Raw genomic sequence first — 21,044 nt, 5'->3', positions numbered from 1 at the left:
ATAGCAAATTCTTGCTACTTGTTTTGCCAAAGGCTCTCCACTGTATTTCCAATGTTTTACATAGTTTTACGTAGTATGTATAGCATGTACAGGCCATTCATCCCAACTAGTCAATGTCAGTGCTTATGTTCCACACGAGCCTCCTCCCACCCCTCTCATCTAGCCCCAACAGCATAACCTATTCCATTCCCCTTCATGTGTTGCTATAGATTCCCCTTTAATGCATCTATGCTATTTGCCTCAACCACCCATGTGGTAGCAAATTCCATATTCTACCCACTCTCTGGGTAAAGAAGTTTCTCCTAGGATCATAGAATGACACAGTACAGAAGTCTGCCATTTAGCCCATGCTTTGGAAGAGTAATCCAATTAGGCCCACTCCCCTGAATTTCCAATTGGTTTTATTCGTGCCTATCTCATTTTTATGGTTCCCTAGTTTTAAATTCCTCCACAACTGGAAACATCTCTATGTCTTCCCCAAACACCTTCATAATATTCAAGATATCTATCATGTCACCCCTCAACAGTCTCTTTTCTCGAGTATAAAGTCCCAGTTTGTTCAAAGTTTCCTGATGATGGCTATAACCTCAGTTCTGATATCCTTATAAATTTTCTTGGCACCTTCTCCATATCCTGCCCCATATCCTTCTTATAACTTTTTTTGCATTTATGTATTTTTTTCCGACATTGTCTTTCTGCAAAGAAATAACTCTGTCGTTCAAATTAAACTTAGTTTCCCCCCCTACCCTAGTGTTATATAATCCCCTTTCCCTAATCATTTTATAAAGCAATTATTCTCACATCAAGCCTCTCAGTCCCCATCTCAAACTTTCTGCTCTCTCAATCAATGTTACGATGGTCAGTATTGTTTGAAGTATTCCTCTTGTTCCTGCTCAACTCCTAATACACCACGCTCCTTGCACCGTCTCCTCTCGGACTTACAAGCTTGAAATCAAAATTTATCCCATCATCTACTCGAACTCTTTCTTTCCAAGGTTCACTTTAAAATTGAAATTCTTTCCCGCTAAAATCAATAGTTTAAAAGTGAGTTTGGTATTAGCGATTAACTACATCTCTCTCCTGTTCTTTTCAATCTCATTGGTAGCGTGCACTACAGGGTTTGGCCCTTCATTTGGGTTTCTCTTTTCTTAAAAAAACTCATGTGTTGCTAAGGCCGGTAAACATGGGTGCTTTCTCCATACAATCTTGACCTTAGTCTCAGATAAACACCCCTATTAAAGTGCAACATGTCCATTTCCCACACCAGCCACACTCAAAATCTCATTTAGTGACTTCCGATTTAACATCAAACTATGAGAAAATAGATTTACGTTGTGGACATGCTGCTACTAGGAGCTTTGCAAACATTCTGAACATAGTTCACCTAGGATCACTACAGCATGCCAAGACTTAATCCTTCTGGCCCAAATGAATCAAACCTAGGTCCTGGAGATGGAAGGAATGTGTTGCAATCCATTCCGACATCCCAGGTAATTTTGACAAATATTTTCATCCAAATAAGTTAATAAGCAAAAGGTACCAGAAAAATTTGCGAAGAGCCTGCAGTATGGAGAAAATCGATTTCTGTGCAACCACTGTTGAGCGTCCTGAGGTGTGGCTGTTGGTAACAGATTCTGCAAAAATAAAGTTCCAAGTCAATTCTTAGATATTAGCCCTGAAAGGTACACACAGATACAATGACCCAAGAGCACACTATGCAGTCAGTCATTTACAGCACAGGAAGTGGCCATTCAGCCAGAGTCCATGCCGGCTCTTCACGGAGCTATTCAGTCGGTCCCGCTCCATCCCCACAGCCCTGAAAGTTTATTTCCTTCAAGTGCCCATCCAATTTCCATTTGAAATCATTGTCTTCGCTTCCACCATCCTCGTAGGCAGGAACTTTCAGGTCACTACTACTCGCTGTGTAAAAAATGTTCTTCCTCACATTCCCCCTGCATCTCTTGCCCAAAACCTTCAACCGGTGTCCCCTAGTCCTGGTACCATCAGTTAACGGGAACAGTTTTTCCTTGTCTAACTTATCTAAGCCTGTCATAATCTTGTACACCTCTATGAAATCTCCCCTCAATCTCCTTTGCTCCAAGGAGAACAACCCCAGCTTCTCCAAACTAACCTTTTAACTAAAATCCTTCATCTCTGGAACCATTCTGGTAAATCTCCTCTGCACCCTTTCAAGGACCCTCACATCCTTCCTAAAGTGTGGTGACCAGAACTGGACACAATACTGTGGCCTAACCAGAGCTTTATAAAGGTTCAGTATAACCTCTATGCTTTTGTACTCAATACCTCTATTTATGAATTCCAAGATCCCATATGCTTTGCTAATACACTCTCAATATATGTCCTGCCACCTTCAAAGATCTATGTACATGAACCTCCAGGTCCCTCTGTTCCTGTACACTCTTTAGAACTGTGCCATTAAGTCTATATTGCCTCATCTTATACCTTCTGCCAAAATGCATCACCTCACATTTCTCTGTATTAAATTCCATCTGTCACTTGTCTGCCCATTCTGCTGGCCCATGTCCTGCTGTAGGCGACTGGCATCATTCTCACGGTTTGCCGCTTCTCCAAGTTTGGTATCACGGTAAATTTTGAAATTTTACTCTGTATTCCAAGATACAAATCATATATATAGCAAAAAAAAGCAGTGACCCTTGGGGAACACCATTTACCACCCTCCAGTCTGAAAAATAACCATTTATGACTTGCTGCTTTCTGTTCTTAAGCTAATACTTTTTATCTAATTGGACAATGACCCTCCTATTTCAAGCCTCAATATTGTTAACCAGCCTTTTATGTGGTACTTTATCAAAAGCTCTATTAAAATCCAGAAAGAAAACATCCACCGTCTTCCCCTAATCAAAGTTCTGTGTTGCTTCATCAATAAATTCCATTAGATTAGTCACGGTTAGATTAGAAGCTGGCTTAGATGAGTGCAAACACCCTGGAGTCAATCACTCAATCCCACAAACCAATGGGTGTCAGTGACTTTCCTCAGTCCGAAGTCTTCCTCAGTCTTTTGGAAGACAAACCGACTAGGGAAAAAAAATGACTCTCCTTATTGCTCCATAGAAAGTATACTACCACATCAACTATTTCACGCCAAATAAAAATTCAAGGAAAAGGACTAGAATTCTTGGCTTTAATGATAAATGGATAAAGATGGTATTTAAATCTAACAATTTAACTTATAAAAATGATTTATGGCTATTTCTGTTTGTGAAGTTTTTTTTCTGGTCACGCTGTCAGTTTGTGTTAAATTATTCAAAATTATGGGAAGTCAAAAGGTTTTGCTCTAACTTCCTAGGAGTCCTCGTGGGTTTTTAAACAAAACAAAATGCCTCTCAAGACATCGAGAGCGTCAGCACCTTTACAACAAAAGCCCCTACCTGATTTTCGGAGACGGGATACACGGACAGTTCCCGACAAACCCACTTTCGAAAGGATCCCAGTGTCTAATAAGAAAAAGTTACTCGTGAACTTCTGTAAAAATCTAAAAGTGCTTTTCACTTTGGATACATGTACAAATGCATGTACAGTTTCCATCGCATACAATTTGAAAGAAACCAAAAGTCTGATGAGGCAAAAATCACTTACCAAATCTAGTGAAAATCCAACAGAATTACTGAGCTGAAATTGTACAGAAGCATGAAGAGGTCAAATGTGAATTTTCAGGAAGAATCCAATAGCCATTGAGAAGTTGATTATGTTTATGCAAATTTAGATTTCAATTGTTAGAGGTGAGAAATTAAAAGTAATTGGACAAATGGATGGATAACCAGTTCAATAATTCTCCCTCCTCCCATGAGCAGGATAATAATTATCAACTCAGTGCAGACTTTCTGTAGTACCCATACAAAATAGAAACACTGCAGGATCAGAGTCTCTGGATTAGAGCTATATTATAATCAGGTCAGGGACAGAGAAAAAAAGTTGCAGTTTTTTGGCACCTTGCATATCCTGAGGACATGTCAATGAATTACTTTTTAAATACAGATAGGTGAATACAGCAGCCAATTTGCGCTCAGCAAGATACCACAAGCAGCAAATACAATGAATGTTCAGACAGTTTTGATGGTGTTGGTTGAGGGATAAATATTAGTCAGGACACCAGGAGAACTCTCTGCTCTTCAAATAGTGCCATGGGATCTTTTACACCCACTTGCACAGGGAGATAGGGCATCAGTTTAAGCTCTCAACTGAAAGAGGGCACTCCGACAGAATTACACTGAAGTGTCGGCCGATATTATGTGCTTCCAAGTCCTGGAATGGGGCTTCAACCCACAACCTACAGATTCAGAAGCAAGAATGCTACCACTGAACGAACCAGTAACTATGACACAGTAAAGATACCTATACAACTAGTTGCAAAGCAAATTAAAAAATCAGTACTCACTGCTTTAATGATCAGTGCAAAGCAACCAGCATATGTACACCTCACACAAAAACAAGATTTGTATTTATACAGAACCTTATTACAGCTCAATGCTTTACATACAATGAAATACTCTGAAGCGCAACAACCGTTCTGTAGGTGAAGGTTGCAGCCATTTTGCACAAAACGGCTCCCAAACAGTAAATGAATAAATAACCAGGACAACTCCATGTTGTTCTTTGAACAGTACCATAGGCTCTTCAAATCTACCCGAACAGGCAGACAAGGGCTTGGCTGAACAGTTCATCTGACAATGTTGCACCCCCCCATCCCCCTTAAATCTGCAGTGGACAATCAGCCCAGATTATGTGCTCAAGTCCTAAAGTGAGGCTTAAACCCACAATCTACTGACTTGGAAGAGCAAAGCTAACATTATGCCTCAACCCTCCTGTTATGAACACTGGACCTTGTAACATGATTATGTTTCTAAAATTGCGACTGTTAAAAGTTCAAGATGGAGTCCAGAAGGTCAGGTGATCTCACATCCACTCTGCAAAAGGACAAGACAGAAGTCCTGGTTACCACGACAACAGAGAACACAGATCAAATACTTTATTTTGAAAAACAGAGACTGCAAGGGTAACACCTGAAGAACAATCGTTTTGCCCTCCCAGACATTCAGGTCATAAAACAAGGAGTCAGTGATTCTCAAGATGCAAATGTACCAGCAGCTGTTAACACCTCGAACAATGGAAGGCCCAGGTGGCTCTGTGAAACCAGACTTCTGGACTTTGCATATTGGAAAAGGGCAATAACTATTGACTTTTGGGTCCAAATAAATGTAACAGATTTTCTGGAGGAAGACAGGCTGTAAGAAGGGAACCTAGCAGTTGCAGCCTCAGAGCAGGCTGTAAGGAAGACAATCAGCAGTGGCAGCTCAAGAGACAGAGGGAGGGAGGGAACATTTGCTCTCAGAAGCCTGATACAGCAAAAGACTGTGAAGACTTGAACCTATTTTGAAAGTCGAAGTTTGTAGAGAAGACGACGACCAGCAGGATCACCAGGAAGCGCCTTATTCACGGATATCCAGGTCGGAAGTGTTCAGAGAAGTGAGCAAAGAGGACAATGATTTGTGAAAAGGTCTGGAAGATCCAACCCATTGCAACTGGGAGGAGCTTGAGATTTTCAACCGCAAAGATTTCACCATCAAAAAAGACTGTGCAACGTACAAGTGTGGTTTGAGGTTTTCAAGTGTTTTAAGAAGTAAAGAAAATACCTATGTAATTTGGGGTATCAGCGACTTACAAAGTACTGTTCAGTTAATTGGGGATTTTTTTAGTTTAGTTATAATAAAAGTCAAAACATGAAATCTTGTATAATTCTCTAAATTGGTCTGGGGGTTCATATCTTGTTTTTTTTTTCACGTTAACGATCTCACTGAGGTCATAACACCATCTTATGATGACAACAGATTTCTCTCATCACAATAGACAAAAGGAAATCTGGAACTCAAGTACAGATCTGAAAATACTAATCCCTACCCCACTGTATTGTATTTACTGAACATTCCAGGGCCATTGTGCAGTAGTGCAAATGAGCAGACCAGATTTGACAGCTTTGTTTCGTTAGAGGAGTGACTAGTACATGGAAATCATCAACAATGTTCAAGTTTCCAAACCACGCCACTGAAATTGCCACAGATAAAGTTTATTTTCACAAAGGGCCACATCCCACTTACAGAAGTTCAAAAAACAAAAGCCCAGGTTTAAGGATTCCAAAGTATGAGCACACATACTGTAATAGTTTAACATGCTTACGAAGTACAGAGCACTAATCTGCTTCTCATTGCTTATCCAACCAGAATTATCCTACTAGTTACAGCATCAATTTTCGGAGTTATCCCAGACCCCGTGGCAGGATTCCCATTTCCGGTCCCATTAATAAGCCAGGCTGGTTGGTCAATCACAAAAAATGCCCTGTAGTACTGCAGACCTGCTTGCTTGGATATGTGATTGAGTGGACTGCAGCAGGTTGACTTAGCACTAATTTCCATTGCCGGGCATATCATCTTGAAATCACCTTGACCCTTAACTTGTACTGCTTTATCTAGTGTGACACATTGCTAACGGTTTGCAGAGGATGGAACCATGAAATGAACAGCAGAATTAGGAACAGAAGGACCATAACGCCTGCAATGCTGTTTTTGTTAGCCATGGCAGTTGGTGTTTCCTCTATATCCTTTAAAACCTATGAACAGATGACTATCTATATCATTTTTGAACACCTTCGTGATTTTGAATTTTGTTTCTATCACCTTCTACAGCAGCACATTACACATGATCAAATCCGTGAAGAGTGCTTCCTTAAGAATTCATATTTTAATTGGCTTAGCTTGATTTCCAAGATTATTCTGGATTCCTTGGCTGTATTCCCGCCCAAGGAGACGCTCCTGTCTGAAATAACTGAAAAGTTTGGGACGGGGCAATAGCAGCCCTTGCCTTCTTCCCAAATGTTCACTTTCAGCCTCTCCGATATTCAACAGGATACAACACTGAAGTGTATTACATACACACATATTTATAAGAAAAAATCAAGAGGTCAGAGCTGAGAATAAGCATAATCTGAAAGGTACGAACAGCACAGTTCAGTACCAACCTCCACAAAACATACCTGAAATCACACAGAGCTGAATCTAAAGTAATATATGCTCTCTGTTGCAATTGGAAAGCAAACCACAAACCGGGGTGGGCATAGTCATTTTTAAATAGATCATTGTAATGTTAAGCAGTCCCTTGTTTAGATTTTGAATTCCATTCACAAATCTACACTGTAAATCTAAAATCAAAGCCAATTAGTGTGGGGCACCTGGATCAAGGCTCAACTTTTTTTTAAATTTGTTTTATGGGATGTGGGCATCACAGGCTGGGCCAGCATTTACTGCCCATCTCTAACTGCCCTTGAGCTGCTTTCCTGAACTGCTGCAGTCCATGTGGGGTAGCTACACCCACAGTGCTGTTAGGAAGAGAGCTCCAGGATTTTGACCCAGCGACAGTGAAGGAACGGCGATATAGTTCCAAGTCAGTATGGTGTGTGGCTTGGAGGGGAACTTGCAGGTGGTGGTGTTCCCATGCATCTGCTGCCCTTGTCCTTCGAAGTGGCAGAGGTCGCGGGTTTGGAAGGTGCTGTCCAAGGAGTCTTGGTGCGTTTCTGCAGTGCATCTTGTAGATGGTACACACTGCTGCCACTGTACGTCGGTGCTGGAGGGAGTGAATGTTCGTGGATGGGGTGCCAAACAAGCGGGCTGCTTTGTCCTGGATGGTGTCGAGCTTCTTGAATGTTGTTGGAGCTGCACCCATCCAGGCAAGTGGAGAGTATTCCATCACACTCCTGACTTGTGCCTTGTAGATGGTGGACAGGCTTTGGGGAGTCAGGAGGTGAGTTACTCGCTGCAAGATTCCTATCCTCTGACCTGCTCATGCAGCCATAGTATTTATATGGCTGATCCAGTTCTGCATCTGGTCAATGGTAACCCCCAGGATGTTGATAGTGGAGGATTCAGCAATGGTAATGCCATTGAATGTCAAGGGCAGATGGCTAGATTCTCTCGATGATGATCAGTGCCTGGCACTTAACTGGCAAGTAATATTTGTGCCACACATCAGCTCAAGCCTGGATATTGTCCAGGTCTTGCTGCATTTCTACACGGACTGCTTCAGTATCTGAGGAGTTGCAAATGGTGCTGAACATTGTGCAATCATCAGTGAAGATCCCCACTTCTGACCTTATGATTGAAGGAAGGTCATTGATGAAGCAGCTGAAGATGGTTGGGCCTGGGACACTACCCTGAGGAACTCCTGCAGTGATGTCCTGGAGCTCAGATGATTGACCTCCAACAACCACAACCATCTTCCTTTGCGCTGGGTATGACTCCAGCCAGCGGAGGGTTTCCCCCCGGATTACCATTGACTCCAGTTTTGCTGGAGCTCCTTGATGCCATACTCAGTCAAATGCTGCCTTGATGTCAAAGGTAGTCACTCTCACCTCTTGAGTTCAGCTCTTTTGTGCATGTTTGAACCAAGGCTGTAATGAGGTCAGGAATTGAGTGGCCCTGGTGGAACCCAAACTGAGCATCACTGAGCAGGTTATTGCTAAGCAACTGCTGCTTGATGTCATTATTGACAACACTTTCCATCACTTTACTGATGACTGAGAGACTGATGGGGCGGTACTGGAGTGCTGACTTGGGTTGCATTAGAGTGCTACAGTGGAAGTTTGGTAACTGAGGATAATTAAAGGTTAATTTTATCTTAAATCTAATCTGTCTTTTATTTAGCAGATTAACTTAACAGTTGCTGTTAGGGTTGCAGAAGGTGAGTTTTAGACCAACTTTAAACAGGGTTCACTCAGGCTCTGCTTGCAGCTGCACCCTGTTAATTAGAGAATTGGCTTAAACCAGTTTTCAGGGGGCGAGAGTCAGTCAGTATAAAAGTGAGCCATCTTACAGTGCTGACTTTGTTTGCATTGGAGTGCTACAGTGGAAGTTTGGTAACTGAGGAAGTTCGGTGAGGAGGGAGCGAGGAGCTCCTTTCATTTCCTACCTGTCCTCAGTGAGGGGAGCCGAGAGCTTTCAAAGACCACAGCTGACTGGGAGAAGACTCGGAGGGTGGCATTCTGGACCGGTAAGTGTAAAAAACTTAACTCTGGTTAAAAAAAAACTGAAAGTGACGTCACAGGAAAGCTGTGACCTGATTGACAGGTGGGGAATTTCTTTTACTGAATTTGAAAATAAAATATTGATAAAAATTGATTAAAACCCTAATTAACTAATTAATAAGTAGAGTAACTAAACCAGAGGAAGGCGATTACTGTATTCAGTTAGCATTTAATATTTATAGTAGGAATCTAGCACGAGGGACCATATAGTTAATAACAATTTAGGAAGGATTTAATAAGTATTTATTTATTTGAAATTAATTTATAAATAAGTACTAGAAATGTCAGTTGGAGGGGTGAAGTGCTTCACCTGTGAGATGTGGGAGGTCCGTGACGCTTCCAGCGTTCCGGACGACTACATCTGCAGGAAGTGCACCCAGTTGCAGCTCCTCACAGACCGCATGGATCAGTTGGAGCGGCAACTGGATGCACTTAGGAGCATGCAGGTGGCAGAAAGCGTCATAGACAGGAGTTTTAGAGAAGTGGTTTCACCCAAGGTGCAGGCAGATAGATGGTGACCGCGAGAAGGTGCAGGCAGTCAATGTAGGAATCCCCTGTGGCTATCCCCCTCTCTAACAAGTATACCGTTTTGGATACTGTTGGGGGGGTGCCTATCAGGGGAAAACAGCAGCAGCCAGAGCAGTGGCACCACGGCTGGCACTGTTGTTCAGCAGTGAGGGACAAAGTGCAGAAGAGCAATACTTATAGGGGACTCTATAGTCAGGGGCACAGATAGGCGCTTCTGTGGACGTGAAAGAGACTCCAGGATGGTATGTTGCCTCCATGGTGCCAGGGTCAAGGATGTCTCTGAACGGACAGGGGGCATTCTGAAGGGGGAGGGTGAACAGCCAGAGGTTGTGGTACACATCGGTACCAATGACAATGACATCGGCAGGAAGAGTGACGAGGTCCTGCAGGGGGCGTTCAGGGAGTTAGGTAGAAAGTTAAAAGACAGGACCTCCAGGGTTATAATCTCGGGATTACTCCCTGTGCCATGTGCCAGTGAGGCTAGAAATAGGAAGATAGTGCAGCTAAACACGTGGCTGAACAGCTGGTGGAGAAGGGAGGGTTTCAGATATCTGGACCATTGGGATCTCTTCAGGGACAGATGGGACCTGTACAAGAAGGACAGGTTGCATCTAAACTGGAAGGGCACTAATATCCTGGCTGCATGGTTTGCTAGCATCACTCGGGAGGGTTTAAACTAGTGTGGCAGGGGGGTGGGAACCAGAGCAGTAGGACGCAAGTGAAATAAATGAGGGGGAACTAGTAAATAAGGCCAGTAGGACTAAGAGGAAGAGCAGGCAGGGAGATGTTGCTGAGCACAGCGGGACTGGTGGTCTGAAGTGCATTTGTTTCAATGCAAGAAGTATAACAGGTAAGGCAGATGAACTTCGAGCTTGGATTAGTACTTGGAACTATGATGTTGTTGCTATTACAGAGACTTGGTTGAGGGAAGGACAGGATTGGCAGCTAAATGTTCCAGGATTTAGAAGCTTCAGGTGGGATAGAGGGGGATGTAAAAGGGGTGGGGAAGTTGCATTACTTGTTAAGGAGAATGTCACAGCTAGACTGCAGGAGGACACCTCGGAGGGGTCATGCAGCGAGGCAACATGGGTGGAGCTCAGGAATAGGAAGGGTGCAGTCATGATGTTGGGGGTTTACTACAGGCCTCCCAACAGCCAGCGGGAGGTAGAGGAGCATATATGTAGACAGATTTTGGAAAGATGTAAAGGTAACAGGGTTGTAGTGGTGGGTGATTTTAACTTCCCCTATATTGACTGGGACTCACTTAGTGCTAGGGGCTTGGATGGGGCAGAATTTGAAAGGAGCATCCAGGAGGGCTTTTTGAAACAATATGTAGATAGTCCAACTAGGGATGGGGCCGTACTGGACCTGGTATTGGGGAATGAGCCCGGCCAGGTGGTCGAAGTTTCAGTAGAGGAGCATTGCGGGAACAGTGACCATAATTCCATAAGTTTTAAGGTACTTGTGGATAAGGATAAGAGTAGTCCTCGGGTGAAGGTGCTAAATTGGGGGAAGGCTATTTATAACAATATTAGGCAGGAACTGAAGAATTTAGATTGGGGGCGGCTGTTTGAGGGTAAATCAACATCTGACATGTGGGAGTCTTTCAAATGTCAGTTGATTGGAATCTAGGACCGGCATGTTCCTGTGAGGAAGAAGGATAAGTTTGGAAAGTTTCGGGAACCTTGGATAACGCGGGATATTGTGAGCCTAGTCAAAAAGAAAAAGGAAGCATTTGTAAGGGCTGGAAGGCTTGGAACAGACGAATCCCTTGAGGAATATAAAGACAGTAGGAAGGAACTTAAGCAAGGAGTCAGGAGGGCTAAAAGTGGTCATGAAAAGTCATTGGCAAACAGGACTAATGAAAATACCAAGGCTTTTTATACATATATAAAGAGCAAGAGGGTAACCAGGGAAAGGGTTGGCCCACTCAAGGACAGAGATGGGAATCTATGTGTGGAGCCAGAGGAAATGGGTGAGGTACTAAATGAGTACTTTGCATCAGTATTCACCAAAGAGAAGGACTTGGTGGATGATGAGCCTAGGGAAGGGAGTGCAGATAGTCTCAGTCATCTCATTATCAAAAAGGAGGTGGTGTTGGGTGTCTTGCAAAGCATTAAAGTAGATAAGTCCCCAGGGCCTGATGGGATCTACCCCAGAATACTGAGGGAGGCAAGGGAAGAAATTGCTGGGGCCTTGACAGAAATCTTTGCATCCTCATTGGCTACAGGTGAGGTCCCAGAGGACTGGAGAATAGCCAATGTTGTTCCTTTGTTTAAGAAGGGTAGCAAGGATAATCCAGGAAATTATAGGCCAGTGAGCCTTACGTCAGTGGTAGGGAAATTATTAGAGAGGATTCTTCAGGACAGGATTTACTCCCATTTGGAAACAAATGAACTTATTAGCGAGAGGCAGCATGGTTTTGTGAAGGGGAGGTCGTGTCTCTCTAATTTGATTGAGTTTTTTGAGGAAGTGACAAAGATTGATGAAGGAAGGGCAGTGGATGTTATCTTTATGGACTTCAGTAAAGCCTTTGACAAGGTCCCTCATGGCAGACTGATACAAAAGGCGAAGTCACACGGGATCAGATGTGAGCTGGCAAGATGGATACAGAACTGGCTCAGTCATAGAAGACAGAGGGTAGCAGTGGAAGGGTACTTTTCTGAACGGAGGGATGTGACGGGTGGTGTTCCGCAGGGATCAGTGCTGGGATCTTTGCTCTTTGAAGCATATATAAATGATTTGGAGGAAAATGTAGCTGGTCTGATTAGTAAATTTGCGGACGACAAAGGTTGGTGGAGTTGCGGATAGTGATGAGGATTGTCAGGATACAGCAGGATATACATCGGTTGGAGACTTGGGCGGAGAAATGGCAGATGGCGTTTAATCCGGACAAATGTGAGGTAATGCATTTTGGAAGGTCTAATGCAGGTGGGAAGTATACAGTAAATGGCAGAACCCTTAGGAGTATTGACCGGCAGAGAGATCTGGGTGTACAGGTCCACAGGTCACAAAGTGACAACGCAGGTGGATAAGGTAGTCAAGAAGGCATACGGCATGCTTCCCTTCATCGGTCGGGGCATAGAATATAAAAATTGGCAAGTCATGCTGCAGCTGTGCAGAAGTTTAGTTAGGCCACACTTAGAATATTGCGTGCAATTCTGGTCACCACACTACCAGAAGGACGTGGAGGCTTTGGAGAGGGTACAGAGGAGGTTTACCAGGATGTTGCCTGGTCTGGAGGGCATTAGCTATGAGGAGAGGTTGGAAAAACTCGGATTGTTTTCACTGAAACGTTGGAGGTGGAGGGGCGACATGATAGAGGTTTACAAAGTTATGAGTGGCATGGACAGAGTGGATAGTCAGAAGCTTTTTCCCAGGTGGAAGAGTCAGTTACTGGCAGACATAGGTTTAAGGTGAGAGGGGCAAAGTTTAGAGGGGATGTGCGAGGCAAGTTCTTTACACAAAGGGTGGTGAGTGCCTGGAACTTGCTGCCAGGGGAGGTGCTGGAAGCAGGTACGATAGCGATGTTTAAGAGGCATCTTGACAAATATATGAATAGGATGGAAATAGAGGGATACGGTCCCCGGAAGTGCAGAAGGTTTTAGTTTAGGCAGGCATCAAGATCGGCGCAGGCTTGGAGGGCCGAATGGCCTGTTCCTGTGCTGTACTGTTCTTTGTTCTTAATTGGCCGGGTTGGACTTGCCCTGCTTTGTGTGTACAGGACATACCTGGGCAATTTTCCACATTGCCTGGTCGATGCCAGTGTTGTAGCTGTACTGGAACAGCTTGGCTCGGGATGCAGCAAGTTCTGGAGTACAGGTCATCAGTACGTTTGCCAGAATGTCGTCAGGGCCCATAGCCTTTGCAACATCCAGTGCCTTCAGTCGTTACTTGATATCATGCAGAGTGAATCAAATTGGCTGAAGTCTGATATCTGGGGATGCTGGGGACTGCAGGAGGCAGCAGGGATGGATCATGCACTCGGCACTTCTGGCTGAAGATTGTTGCAAATGCTCCAGCCTTATCTTTTGCACCGATGTTCTGGACTCTCCCATCATTGAGGATGGGAATATTTGTGGAGCCATTTCCTCCAGTTCGTTGTTTAATTGCCCACCACCATTCACAACTGGATGTGGCAGGAGCTTGGATCTGATCTGTTGGTTAGGGGATCACTTAGCTCTGCTTACACTGTCTGGCATGCAAATAGTCCTGTGTTGTATCTTCACCAGGTTGACACCTCATTTTGAGGTATGCCCTCCTGCACTCTTCACTGAAGCAGGGTTGGTCACCTGGCTTGATGGTAATGATATAATGGGGTTATGCCAGGCCATGAGGTTACAGATTGTGGTTGAGTACAATTCTGCTGCTGCTGATGGCCCACAGCACCTCATGGATGCCCAGTTTTGCATTGCTAGATCTGTTCGAAATCTATTCCATTTAGCATGGTGATAGTGCCACACAACACGATGGACGGTATCCTCAATGTGAAGACTGGACTTTGTCTCCACAAGGACTGTGCAGTGGTCACTCCTACCAATACAGTCATGGACAGATGCATCTGCGGCAGGTATACTGGTGAGGACGAGATAAAGTACATTTTTCCCTCTTGTTGGTTCCCTCACCTCCTGCCGCAGACCCAGTCTCTCAGCTTTGTCCTTTAGGACATGGCCAGCTTGGTCAGTAGTGGTGCTACTGAGGCACTCTTGGTGATGGACATTGAAGTCCCCCACCCAGAGTACATTCTGTGCCCTTGCTGCCCTCAGTGCTTCCTCCAAGTGGTGTTCAACATGGAGGAGTACTGACTCATCAGCTGAGTGAGGGCAGCAGGTAGTAAGCAGCAGGTTTCCTTGTCCATGTTTGACCTGATGCCATGAGACTTCATGGGGTCCAGAGTCAATGGTGAGGACTTTCATGGTAACTCCCTCCCGATTGACTATACACCACTGTGCCACCACCTCTACTGGGTCTGTCCTGCTGATGGGACAGGACATACCCTGGGATGGCGATGGCCATGTCTGGGACATTGTCTGTAAGTCATGATTCAGAGAGTATGACTGTCAGGTTGTTGCTTGACTAGTCTGTGGGACAGCTCTCCCACCTTTGGCACAAGGCCCCAGATGTTAGTAGGGAGGACTTTGCAGGGTCAACGGGGCTCAGTTTGCCGTTGTCATTTCTGGTGCCTAAGTCAATGCTGGTCCGTCTGGTTTCATTCCTTATTGACTTTGTAGCGGTTAGGTAAAACTGAATGGCTTGTTTGGCCATTTCAGAGGCATTTAAGAGTCAACCACATTGCTATGGATCTGGAGTCACATGTAGGCCAGACCAAATAAGGACAGCAGATGTCCTTCTCTAAAGGCCATCAGTGAACCAGATGAGTTTTTATAACAACTGACAATGGTTTCATGACCATGAGACTAGCTTTTTTTAAATTCCAGATTTATTAATTGAATTCAAATTCCACCTTCTGCCATGGTGGGATGCGAACCCATGTCCCCCGAGCAATACTCTGGGTTACTAATCCAGTGACAATACCACTATGCCACTGCCTCCCCGAAGTCATCTATTGATCAACTGGTTCAAGCTGGTTGGCTCTGCATTAGATACAAAAGCCTCACATATTGAATCATTTTATTTCAAAGACTCTATTTATTTTGCTGAATGTGCACAATCAGAAAACCAATCTTCCTATTGTTTTACACAACTGGTCCATCTGTGATTTAATGGCTTTATTTTCTCACTCCCATCTCGTACAAAAATTATGCATTCAGCTTTGTCGGTATCTTTATAAATATTTGTCTCTCTGACAACAATACAATGCTCAAGATTTCATTTTACCTTTTAAAAAGCCTTTCCGACATTAGAGGTTGAGCAAGTGATCTATACCCAGACCTCGTCTCAGCTTCTTTTACAATACTCAAAGTCTACAACAGAGTTGCTCGACTTCCTGTGTCCCTCAGACATCAGTCCATTTGTGTAATCGGGATTCAATACTTGTCATGAAGAATCAGGGCCCAAACTTGCATTATGCTGGGACTCAAAGTCCATCTCCCTCTCATCCCTTTGTAAAATGAAACCCTACATTGCTTCAACTAGATTACTTAAATTCTGTTCTTCTTGCCCAATACTGCTTTGAAATAAACTTAGCGAAGTGAAACTGTTGCACGTTTCAGGCAGGTTTGCCCCATCCACAGATATATTCTCAACTTGATGAGGTGAAGACACACCCCAAAATGTCCTCAGTAAAATATCCCTCCCCCAACCCAAACTAAAACTTCAAAACCTTATTTTCAGAGGTGTGTTTTTGAAGACAAAAACACTTATACAAAACCTTTTGATGCTACAAATCACTATGGTGGTTCTGGGTTAAGCAACCGGACAGAAAAAAGACTAGAGAGGCTATCATGATCGAGTGTGCCGACTTGCTTACCTGCGATGGTTAAACAAATGGCCAATGCCTAGGCTCTAATACATAAAGAGCTGCCAAATGAGTGAGTGTAGGAAGCACCTGTAAAACCACAACTGAACAACCAGCATCAAATGGAGTGCTTTGGTGGGGGAGGGGGGAATTCAATTTCAATAACAATGCTCATTAACACTTCAGTTACACCATACAGTTACAGCTTCACAAGAAAGACATCTGCCAGTGCCCAGCCAAATAATTCATTGGTCATCTGGACAGGTAGGGAGAAGAGGAAGAAAAAACAAAACAAGGAAAGACAGCTGCCCAGGAGGCAGATGACTTTTGGGCATGCAAAAGTTAAATGTCTAAACTGCTCTAGGACACAAATTGAAGTCAGAGTTAGAACTGGGTGCATTTCAGACCCTCTCTCCACCAATTTAGAACAGTTTACACACTAAAACTGAAATCACTGGGATAACAACGCATCCCTGTATGGAACACTGAATGACTAAATGTTAGGGGCACAGACAGGAGTTTCTTCAACTACAATTCCTGAACAGTATGTTGCCTCCCTGATGCCAGGGTAAAGTATATCGCCGATGGGGTGCAGGATATTCTGCAAGGATGGGGAAATAGCTAGAAATCATGGTCTGTATTTGAACCAATGATATAGGCAGAAAAAGTGTTGAGGTTCTTTAGGCAGGGTTTCAAGCGCTAGGAAAAAAGATTTTTTTTTTTTTTAAAACAAAAGGACTTCAAATAAGGTAGTAATCTCAAGATTACTCCCTGTGCCGCATACTAGTGAGTATAGAAACAGGAGGATAATGCAGGTAAATGTGTGGGAGAAGTGCTGCAGGAGTCAGTCATTACAGCACCAGGAGGCCACCATTCAGCCCATTGAGTCTATGCCGGCTCTCTGTACAGCTATTCAGTCAGTCCCATTCCCCTGCTCTATCCCCATAGCCCTTCCAGTTTATTTCCCTCAAGTGCTCATCCAATTTCCTTTTGAACTCATTGATCGTCTCTGCTGCCACCACCCTCGTAGGCAACGAGTACCAGGTCATTACCACTCGCTGCATAAAAAAGTTCTTCCTCACATCCCCCTGAATCTCCTGCCCATAACCTTAAATCTGTGTCCCCTAGTCCTTGTACCATCAGCTAATGGGAACAACTTTTGCCTACCTGATCTAAATCGGTCATAATTTTGTACACCTCTATCAAATCTCCCTCAACCTCCTTTGCTCCAAGGAGAACAACCCCAGTGTCTCCAAACTAACCTTGTAACTAAAATCCTGGCTTTGTTCAGATGCAATGCTCTGAGGTTAACTGGTACTGTTGGGAGGGTTTAAACTAATTTGGCTGGGGAAGAGGAACCAGAAAATAGCAAAAGCAGAAATGAGATCAGTGGAGAGGGGGATATAAACAGCAATTAAATTAGAAATATCCCAAAAGTTGCAGGGATCAGATTGAGGAAATCGCAAAAGTGACAAAAGAGGTATTAAATTCTACGCTAGTGAGCTGCAGGCACAAATGTAATACTCCTGGTTATCAAGCATTCAGGAATGCTAGAGAAGGAAAGAAGAGGGGGCATGGTGATATTGATTAAGGATGAAGGTTCAGTTCTAAAGAGAAAGGATTCACTAGCCGGTTCTAGGACTGAATCTATTTGGTTTGAGTTGAGGAACAGAGGGGGAGCGGTTACACTGTTCAGAGTTTTTAAATAGAGCTCTAAACAGGGAGAAAGAGATATGAGAAAATTTGTCAGCAAATTTCAAAGGTGTGCAGTAAAAACAGTAACAGTAGGAGACTTTAATTACTTGAATACAGAATGGAAAAAGGAGTGCTCAGGGTAGGAACTTCTGATGTGAACATAACACTTTCAATCAATAGGTCTCCAGTCCAAAAAGGAAAAAAAAAAAAGAGTGCTGGTTCTGGGAAATTAAGTAGGGCAAGTGGACTGTGTTACAATAGGAGATCATCAAGTTAACAGTGACCACAACATAATTCGGTTTAGAGTAATTATGGAATGAGACCAGAAAACATCAAAAGGTAACAACGGTCAACTGGGGAACAGCTAATTTATGGAGGGACCTAGCACAGGTAGATTGGAAAGGTAATTGCAGGGTAATGCACTAATGGAGGCCATTCAGGGAAGAGACTGTTCAGGTACAGTTTAAACATATTCCTTTGAAAGGAAAAGGTAGAGCATCCAAATCCAATGCAATGGGCATGACCAGGAAATAAAAGCTAAAATAAAACAAACATGAGGCTTAAGACAAATGTCATGCTAAATTCAGTTAAATTGTATATCAATTATGTTTAATAATATCCAGGTGAAAGGTGTTAATTAGGGTTTTACTTGAGCACAGATAAGGAGACACATGAAACAGAGTGGAGGTTTGAGTAAGGAGCTACATGGTGTACCTTTTTACTCGAAAATAAATGCAAGACTAAGTAAAGACTGGCTCCAGCATCACCGTTCAACAAGCTTTCTGGAATAGGAAATTAATAACCAGGAAGATAATGGAAAGTACAAGAGGGAATTGAAAAGGTTAATACAGGAGACAAAAAGCGAGGTTATGAGAAAGGATTAGCAGGCCACATTAAATTGAACCCTAAAACATTTTATAAATATATAAAGTGTAAGCATTTGCTGGGGAAAATCCTTATTAAAAAGGACCCAAAGCAAAATCTTCAGGTAGAGGCAGAGGCTATGGTAAAAGTATTAATGAGTACTTTGTATCTATCTTTACAAAGGGAGTGGATGGTGTGAAGGCTACACTAAGAGGAAAGTTATGGACAGTATAATAGAGGTGTACTAAAAAGATTACTTAAAGTTGTCAAGTCACCTGGTCCAGGTGGAATGCATCCTAGGTTACTGAGAAGCAAAAAGGCAGCAATAGCAGAGGCATTGGTCATAATCTTTCAATCCTCATTGGATACAGGAGTAGTGCTGGAGAACTGGACGATTGTTATCATATCACTATTCAAGAAAAGGGAGAGGGATAAACCAGGAAACTACAGGCCAGTCAACCTGAAGTTATTTGAAATTATCAGGGACAAAATAAACTTTCATTTGGTAAGGCATGGGTTAATCAAGGAGAGCCAGCAATTTTTTAAAAAATTCTTTCACGGGATGTGAGCGTCGCTGGCTAGGCCAGCATTTATTGCCCATCCCTAACTGCTCGAGGTGGTGGTGGTGAGCTGCCTTCTTGAACCGCTGCAGTCCATGTGGTGTAATCACACCCACAGTGCTGCTAGGAAGGGAGTTCCAAGATTTTGATCCAGCGACAGTGAAGGAACAGCGATATAGTTCCAAGTCAGTATGATGGGTGGCTTGGAGGGGAACTTGCAGGTGGTGGTGTTCCCATGCGTCTGCTGCCCTTGTCCTTCTAGTTGGTACTCACCACAAAATTCCCAGCCTCTGACCTGCTCTTGTAGCCACAGTACTTATAAGGCCTGTCCAGTTCATTTTCTAGTCAACTGTAATCCCCAGGATGTTGATTGTGGGGGATTCAGCAATAGTAATGCCATTGAATGTCGAGGGGAGATGGTTGGATTCTCTCTTGTTTGAGATGGTCACTGCCTGGCACTTGTGTGATGCGAATGTAGCTTGCCACTTATCATCCCAAGCCTGAATGTTTCCAGATTTTGCTGCATATGGACACAAATTGCTTCAGTATCTGAGGAGCCGCGAATGGTGAACACTGCCCAATCAGCGAACATCCCCACTTCAGACCTTTGATGGAAGGAAGGTCATTGATGAAGCAGCTGAAGATGGTTGGGCCTAGGACACAACCCTGAGGAATGCCTGCAGTGATGTCCTGGGACTGAGATGATTAACCTCCAACAAACCATCTTCCTTTGTGCTAGGTGTAACTCCAACCTGTGGAGAGTTTTCCCCCTGATTTCCATTGGATTTCAAATTGTGTCTAACTAACTTGATTGAATTCTTTGATGAGGTAACAAAGTTGATCAAAGTAGAGCAGTAGGTGTTGTATATATGGATGTTCGGATGGCATTTGCCAAAGTGCCACACAGGAGGCTTATTAAGAAGATGGAAGCCCATGGAATTAAGGGGAAAATGGAAGTAGGGATACAAAATTGGCTCAATGACAGGAAGCAGAGGGTGGTGGTGGATGGATGTTTTTCAGACTGGGAGGTGGTTGCAGTAGTGTCCTCCAAGGGTCAGTTTTGGGTCCATTACTGTTTTCAACTTTAATGAATAGCCCATATTTGGGTGTAGAAAGCAGTGTTATGATACAAAGCTTGGCAAAGTGGAACATAATGAGAATAGCTGTAATCTTCAGGATGACAGACAAGATGGTGAAATGGGCAGAAGCACGGCAGATCAAGTTCAGTGCAGAGAATTGCGAAGAGATGCATTTTTGGAGGACTAGTATGGAAAGAGTACACTATAGGGGAGGTGGCGGCGTAGTGGTAATGTCACTGGACTTGGAATGCAGAAACCCAGGCTAATGCTCTGGGGATAAAAACAAGAAATGCTGAAACCACTCAGCAGGTCTGGCAGCACCTGTGAAAAGAGAAGCAGAGTTAACGTTTCGGGTCAGTGACCCTTCTTCGGAACTGATGCTCTGGGGACATGGGTTCAAATCCCACCACAGCAGAAGGTGGGATTTGAATTCAATTAATAAATCTGGAATTAAAACGCTAGTCTAGTGGTGACCACAAAACCATTGTCGAATGTTGTAAAAACCCATCTGGTTCACTAATGTCCTTTAGGGAAGGAAATCTGCTGTCCTTACCTGCTCTGGCCTACATGTGACTCCAGACCCACAGCAATGTGGCTGACTCTTAACTGCCCTCTGAAATAGCCTAACAAGCCACTCGGTTCAAGGGCAATTAGGGCACTAAATGCTGACCTAGCCAGCAACGCCCACATCCAAAAGAAAACAAATGGCAAGATTCTGAAAAGTGTCGATGAGCAGAGAGAGACCTTGGTGTCCGTATACACAAATCCTTAAAAGGTGGCAGTTGATAAGG

General features: G+C 43.6%; 1 protein-coding gene across 2 annotated transcripts in view; it reads right to left on the bottom strand.

The window, feature by feature from the left end:
• Positions 1-21,044, bottom strand: part of tfcp2 (transcription factor CP2) — a 170,809-nt gene that overhangs the window by 35,670 nt on the left and 114,095 nt on the right. The window contains exons 10-12 of one of the 2 annotated variants that reach the window (XM_068024451.1): positions 3,619-3,651; positions 3,411-3,476; positions 1,541-1,634 (exon numbers count right to left, since the gene is read on the bottom strand). In XM_068024451.1, the coding sequence (XP_067880552.1) occupies positions 1,541-1,634; positions 3,411-3,476; positions 3,619-3,651 (193 nt within the window). The remainder of the gene's footprint in view (positions 1-1,540; positions 1,635-3,410; positions 3,477-3,618; positions 3,652-21,044) is intronic. The other variant, XM_068024452.1, reaches the window with a different exon arrangement.

The sequence above is a fragment of the Heterodontus francisci genome, chromosome X (genome assembly GCF_036365525.1).
Source record: "Heterodontus francisci isolate sHetFra1 chromosome X, sHetFra1.hap1, whole genome shotgun sequence".
Taxonomy (NCBI): domain Eukaryota; kingdom Metazoa; phylum Chordata; class Chondrichthyes; order Heterodontiformes; family Heterodontidae; genus Heterodontus; species Heterodontus francisci.
The sequence above is the reverse complement of the archived record's forward strand: the minus strand, read 5'-3'. Positions and strand labels throughout refer to the sequence as shown.